The 7,500-nt window shown below is 44.7% G+C and overlaps 1 protein-coding gene across 1 annotated transcript; it reads right to left on the bottom strand.

Moving 5' to 3' along the window:
* Positions 1 to 366: 366 nt before the first annotated feature.
* Positions 367 to 3,112, bottom strand: LOC123511078 (UPF0746 protein DDB_G0281095-like). Its single transcript, XM_045266693.1, is given in 5 exon segments — positions 367 to 522; positions 1,388 to 1,619; positions 1,697 to 1,830; positions 1,863 to 2,033; positions 3,083 to 3,112. Coding segments are annotated over 5 exon segments (723 nt in total).
* Between the last annotated feature and the right edge of the window lie 4,388 nt (positions 3,113 to 7,500).

Genomic DNA, 7,500 nt, shown 5'->3' with positions numbered 1-7,500 from the left:
ACCACCACCACTCACCACCACCACCACCACTTTTCTCACCACTGCCACCACCACCACTCACCACTGCTGCCACCACCACCACCACTCTCCACTGCTGCCACCACCACCACTCTTCCCCACTGCCGCTGCTGCCACCACCACTTGTCCACTGCTGCGGCCACTACCACCACTACTCCCACTGCCGCTGCTACCACTACTACTCCTACTGCTGCTGCTGCTACTGCTACTACTATTGCTGCTACTACTACTACTATTGCTACTACTACTACGTAGTATTATCTGACTAACCAAGACACGGATGGAGATGTAAACCAGAAATATTCATTACTGTCGTTTATTATATACAGTCAAGCGAGCGGTGACGAGTCAAACGGTGTGTGTCACGGAGTTTCGGTGCTGACTGGAGAGTCCTCGGCTGAACACCCGGCCCGTGACCTCACACCCTCCAGCTGGGGTTAGGTCACTGTACCTGGCCCGGCTTAGAAGGGGATCGGCGTAGTGTGTGGTGTTACGTTCACCTAACTGGTTAAATGGGTAAGATTGGCATCGGGGAGCCGGTGAACAATGAACAAAAAAAAAAAAAAAAACCGCTGCAGGCTCAACTGGTGAGGATATACAAAGGGGGCACTTAAGAAGCTATTTTATAACCCAATAACAATGAAACTGACATACACATAGATATAACATGAAACACATCAAACTGACATACACATATACATATAACACATAAATAAATACAACAATAAAGAACCCAACTTAATACCTAACAATAATACTAATCCTATATGGAGGCAATGTGGAAAAAACGGGACGAGGGGTTAGTGATACTTATGCGGTGTCGCAGTGGTGAAATGCTGGGTGATGGTTGATCCCACGGTAGACCCAAGAGGCGTTGTGTTCACTGGTTGAGGCCTGGACCTCAACTTGCTTTTCAGAAAGCCAAGAGCTGGCTTAACACTTCCGGTTGAGTCGAATGGGGCCGCGTGAATCCAACTTCGGGACAGTAGCGGGGCTTCATGAAACGGTGACGTGGAGGGTTCACGAGACGGTGACGTGGAAGGGGAGGCGGAGAGGTGGCGAACGAGGTAACAAGCGGAGGTGATGGTACTGGAGTATGTTACGGGCGGACCGTAACAGTGGAATCCCCGTGCCGTGCCCCACCTAGCCCAGCTGTTCTCAGGTAGTTCTACACCTGGGCTGGATTAGCGTGGTGGTAATAGTAGTAGTAGTAGTAGAAGTAGTAGTAGTAGTAGCAGTAGCAGTAGTAGTACTAGTAGTCGTAGTAGTGGTGCGGTTCACTACAGCTACTACTGCTGCTGCGGCTGCACTACTGCTACTACTGCTGCTGCTGCTGCTACTGCTGCTACTGCTACTGCTACTGCTGCTGCTGCTGCTGCTGCTGCTGCTGCTGCTGCTGCTGCTGCTGCTGCTGCTGCTGCTGCTGCTGCTGCTGCTGCTGCTGCTGCTGCTGCTGCTGCTGCTGCTGCTGCTGCTGCTGCTGCTGCTGCTGCTGCTGCTGCTGCTGCTGCTGCTGCTGCTGCTGCTGCTGCTGCTGCTGCTGCTGCTGCTGCTGCTGCTGCTGCTGCTGCTGCTGCTGCTGCTGCTGCTGCGCACTGCTGCTGCTGCTGCTGCTGCTGCAACTGCTGCTGCTGCTGCTGCTGCTGCTGCTGCTGCTGCTGCTGCTGCTGCAAACAACTGCTGCTGCTGCTGCTGCTGCAACAACAACTGCTGCTGCTGCTGCTGCTGCTGCTGCTGCTGCTGCTGCAACAACTGCTGCTGCTGCTGCTGCTGCAACAACAACTGCTGCTGCTGCTGCACTGCGCAACACAACTGCTGCTGCTGCTGCTGCAACTGGCTGCAACTGCTGCTGCTGCTCAACAACAACTGCTGCTGCTGCTGTTTGCTGCTGCTGCAACTGCTGCTGCAACAACTGGCAACAACTGCTGCTGCTGCTGCTGCTGCTGCAACAACTGCTGCTGCTGCTGCTGCTGCAACAACTGCTGCTGCTGCTGCTGCTGCTGCTGCTGCTGCTGCTGCTGCAACTGCAACAACAACTGCTGCTGCTGCTGCTGCTGCTGCTGGCTGCTGCTGCAACTGCAACAACTGCTGCTGCTGCTGCTGCTGCTGCTGCTGCTGCTGCTGCTGCTGCTGCGCTGCTGCTGCTGCTGCTGCTGCTGCTGCTGCTGCTGCTGGCTGCTGCTGCTGCTGCTGCAACTGCTGCTGCTGCTGCAACAACAACTGCTGCTGCTGCTGCTGCTGCTGCTGGCTGCTGCTGCTGCTGCTGCTGCAACTGCAACTGCAACAACTGCAACAACTGCTGCTGCTGCTGCAACTGCTGCTGCTGCTGCTGCTGCTGCTGCTGCACCTGCTGCTGGCTGCTGCTGCTGCTGCTGCTGCTGCTGCTGCTGCAACTGCTGCTGCTGCTGCTGGCTGCCAACAACAACAACCAACTGCAACAACAAACAAACTGTTGCTGCACCAACAACTGCTGCAACTGGCAACAACTACAACTGCTGCTGCAACACCAACTGCTGCTGCTGCTGCAACTGCTGCAACTGCAACACTGCTGCTGCTGCTACTGCTGCTGCTACAACACTGCTGCTGCTGCTGCTGCTGCTGCAACAACAACTGCTGCTGCTGCAACAACAACTGCTGCTGCTGCTGCTGACTGCTGCTGCTACTGCTGCTGCTGCTGCTGCTGCTGCTGCTGCTGCTGCTGCTGCTGCTGCTGCTGCTGCTGCTGCTGCTGCTGCTGCTGCTGCTGCTGCTACTGCTGCTGCTGCTATTGCTGCTGCTATTACTATTATATATATATATATATATATATATATATATATATATATATATATATATATATATATATATAACTTACTTACCTTTTACGGCAAGCATTGTTTTGTATCGCATTGATGAAAACAAAGAAAAATGTAATAATATTATTGCAAATGATAAATACTAGTGAAATAAAGAACGTCTCTCTCTCTCTCTCTCTCTCTCTCTCTCTCTCTCTCTCTCTCTCTCTCTCTCTCTCTCTCTCTCTCTCATTATGCAACACTTCACCCTGAACACAAAACTTTTTCACCTCGTTGTCCAATTCACGACCCATGCCCATCATAGCTAATTAGTGAAAGTTTGTTCCTCTCTTGCTTGTTCGCTCTCTCTTTAGGCCGTTTCCTCTCTCTCTCTCTCTCTCTCTCTCTCTCTCTCTCTCTCTCTCTCTCTCTCTGGGATGTAAGTTGGTGAGATTCCTGTTTTTTTTTTTTGCTGGCATTTTTTTATTATTTCTTTCCATTTTCTTTTCTTCATATCTTTCCCCCTTCTCTCTCTCTCTCTCTCTCTCTCTCTCTCTCTCTCTCTCTCTCTCTCTCTCTCTCTCTCTCTCTGTGTTTTTCCAGTCATCCTATAAGCTTCATAATTTTTCTTTTCTCTTTTCGGTTTATGTATTTTTTTCTTTTTATTCTCTTTTTCTTGTTAATTTTTTGCCTTCTTTTTCTTCTCTTCCCTCTCAATTTTTCTTCTTATCTCTTACCTTTCCTTTCCTTATTTAAGTCATTTTGCCTCTTCCTACCTTTCTCCTTCACATTTTTCCATTCGTCTTCACTTTTTCCTCTTTTTCTGTTTTCTTTTTTCTCTTCCTTCTTCTTCTGTTCCTTTTCTTCTCATCCTTAAGTCTTACCTTTAATTTTACACACCTCCCTTGTTTTTCTTCTTCTTCTCTTCATCTTCTATGTATTCCCTTATCTTGAGTTATTCCAATTCCCTTTCGTTAATTTTTCGTCGTTTGCCTTTTCTTCCCTTTTCTTCATTTATCTACATTCCGTTCTTATATTTATCTTTTCTCTCTTACTCCTTTCCATCACTTTCTCTTTCCTTACCTATTATCTACATAACACCAGTCACTCTCCTCTTTGGTGGTAGTAGTAGTAGTAGTAGTAGTAGTAGTAGTAGTAGTAGTAGTAGTAGTGGTGCTTCATACATTTTTTTTTGTTTTCTTTTCTTCTGTTCTTTTTTCTTCATTTGTTTTCTTCGTTTACTTCTAAATTATACTTACTTTAGTCTCTTCCTTATTTCCAACCTTTCTCTTTGATTATTTTCCTTTCGTCTTTCCCCATTTCCTTGTTTTCTCGTCTTGAGTGTAGTCTACCCTTTAAATTGTGGTAGTAAGACACGTTTTCTTTTAAGTAGTTTCCCCACCTCCTCTCTCCTCCCCTGCGTCCGTGAGAAAGTATAATACGAGTCGTCTTTCTTGTATCTTGTTTTCCTTTAATTTCTTCGGCATGTCATTTTAATGGTTTGTTTTTACTTTAGTGTGTATTTATTAATGAAACCTATTTAACTTCATTGAGCGCTTAACCCCTTCCATATTGGGACGCATTTTTACCTTGAGATTTGTGTAATATTAGACCATTTTATTGACATTCGGAAGGGTCTATGGAGGTCAGAAGATTAATGGCCAGAGTGTTTAGTATTTTAATCCCCCACATACGTTTCTGAAGCTGTATAAAATCACTATATAGTAATGAATGAATATGGAAATACGTCATGGTACTGAAGGGCTTAATAACGTGTTTAATATGTAGTAAGATGGAGCTTTCACTAACTCTCACCTCATGCTTTCCTTCTATATCACTTCTTTCCTCTTCACACCATGGCCTGTATTCTGAAACGCTTTGCTCTCTCACCATCAATGCTTTCCAAAGGGTGCAGTTGAAGATAATCGTGTTATTAAGAGTATTTTTTAAGGTTCTGGTGATAGATTGGTAAGATATTTAGTTCATTAAGAGGAGAAACTATACTCATGTTTTTAAGAGTATTTGTATGGTTCTGGTGATAGATTGGCAAGATTTCTAGTTTATTGAGAGGAGAAACTGTCTCGTAAACCGGGGTAGTTGTCTCTGTGGCCTTAGAAAAACTGTCGTAGTGAGAGGAGCAGGCGTTTCTGAGTATGGGTGTATATCCTCCCTCTTCTCCCTTCACCTTATTTCTCTTTACACATATATTCATCTTTTATTTTATTCTATGAAGGAAGGGAACAGGCCAAGAGCAACAAAAATGTATTAAAAAAGGCCCACTGATGTATCGATTGGTTAAATGTACGGAATAAATGTCTTGAAACTTCCCTTTTAAATGTGCTCAAGTCATAGGAAGGTGGAAATACAGAAGCAGACAGGGAGTTCCAGTTTGCCAGAGGAAGGGATGAATGATTGAGAGTACTGGTTAACTTTTGCATTAGAGAGGTGGACAGAAGAGGGGGTGAGAGATAGAAGAAAATCACACGTACATATATACATACAAATACATACTCATACATACATATATACCTACATATACATCCATACATACATACTTACATACGTACATACATATTTTTTTAGTTAGTTCATACATACATATATATACATACATACATGCATACATACATACATACACACATAATTTCTCGTTATTTTTTGTCTTGAATATTTATTGTTTTTATTTTCTGGTTATATTCTTCTATTTTGCATATGTGTAACTGTAATATATTTGTTTGTTTGTTTGTTTGCTTGTTCATTAGCTAGTTAGGTTGTTTGTTCTTCGCTTGTTCTGTTCTGGTGATTTGTTTCTCAACGTGTTTGGTTCAAATAGCTTGTTTGTTTACTTTGCTTGTTAACTTCTTACTTTCCTTAGTGTTTTTTTCATATTCATATATTTGTTTATTTGTAATCTTTTGTTGAGTTTCTTTCCTTCGCTTCCTTGTTTCCCTTTTTTCTTCGTCAATGAAAAAGGAGAAAAAAAAAAAAAAACCTTAACTACCATGACACGTTTCCATATTTTCCACAGCTTCAGAAACTCATGTGGGGGATTGAAATAGTGAAGACTGTGGCCATTAATCTTGTGACGTCCATAGACCCTTCCTAATGTTCAATAAAATCGTCTAATCACACCCAGAACTTGAGATAGAAATAGATAGATCCCAGTACTGAAAGGAGTTGAATAATATCACTGAGTAAACACTGATAAATGAATGTACAAACGAGGGAAACTGTAAATGAATAGATAGACAACTAAATAAACCAATAAAGCAATAAAACCCCTTTCCGAATTACGCATACAGTCAAATTAAAACAGATATTGGAAAAAAGAAGGGAAAAAAGGGAGGAAAGTAATACATTCAGTTTCCTTTCATTTTGGCCGTTTGAAAAATAAAACATTTGGTCCAACATTGTAATATGGTTGTGTGTGTGTGTGTGTGTGTGTGTGTGTGTGTGTGTGTGTGTGTGTGTGTGTGTGTGTGTGTGTGTGTGTGTGTGTGTGTGAGGGGAACATGGTGGGAGTGGGGGGAGAGTTTCTGAAATTCATTTTTTAAACGTGTGGACTATATACAGGTGTGTGTGTGTGTGTGTGTGTGTGTGTGTGTGTGTGTGTGTGTGTGTGTGTGTGTGTGTGTGTGTGTGTGCGCGCTTTAGGATATGGGGAAAGGGGCATGGAATAGGGGACAGGTGTGTGTGTGTGTGGAGGAAGGGGTATAGAGAGAGAGAGAGAGAGAGAGAGAGAGAGAGAGAGAGAGAGAGAGAGAGAGAGAGAGAGAGAGAGAGAGAGAGGAAAGGCAAGTAGGAAGGGGGAAAGGTCAGGGAGAAAGGAGAGGAAGGAGGGGAGGAAGGAAAGAAGGAAGGAAGGAAGGAACAGGAGGAGGGGGAAAAGAGGAGATAGAAAGGTGAGAAAAACAAACCCACTTCTCCCACACACACACACACACACACACACACACACACACACACACACACACACACACACACACACACACACACACACACACACACACACTATTGTATATACGAGTATTCAAACATTATATACTCTTTTTTTCTTTATTTCTTCATGTATTATTATGATCATGTTGGTACGTGTGTGTATGAAACGTTTTCTTTACCTTTGTCTCGGAGGTATTGTGTGTGTGTGTGTGTGTGTGTGTGTGTGTGTGTGTGTGTGTGTGTGTGTGTGTGTGTGTGTGTGTGTGTGTGTGTGTGTGTGTGTGTGTAAGCTGCTTGGGAATGAAAGGCCTTCAGCAAACTCACCTGAGGCTTGGTGGGACAGACACACTTTTACCTGTCTGTCTGTTCTTGCCTGTCTCACTCAGGAAAAACCCTCTCACCAGACTGTATTTTTCACAAACACAGCATGAAGACCGCCATTGCGTTACCGTCAGACAGGGATCGAGGCAGCGCTTAGACAGTGTAGCCGTCCATTGCAAGCATCAGTACCAGTGGGCACCGCAGCGCCACCTGTCACCGTCTGAGTGGTCTCACCCAAACTTTTCCGTCAATGCTCTTGTGACGTGTGTGTGTGTGTGTGTGTGTGTGTGTGTGTGTGTGTGTGTGTGTGTGATGAAATACTGAGTTTACCGTCGCTGGTGAATGGCGCCCCCAACGGTGAGTGACGCAAGGTGTGCCGCTCAGGTGAAGGACGCGTCTGCTTCCTCATGAGTGTCTCGGGGCAAAGTTCCCTGTGGAATTTGCAGAC

Source organism: Portunus trituberculatus, chromosome 31 (genome assembly GCF_017591435.1).
Source record: "Portunus trituberculatus isolate SZX2019 chromosome 31, ASM1759143v1, whole genome shotgun sequence".
In the NCBI taxonomy this organism is placed as follows: domain Eukaryota; kingdom Metazoa; phylum Arthropoda; class Malacostraca; order Decapoda; family Portunidae; genus Portunus; species Portunus trituberculatus.
This window is presented reverse-complemented; position numbering and strand designations above follow the sequence as displayed.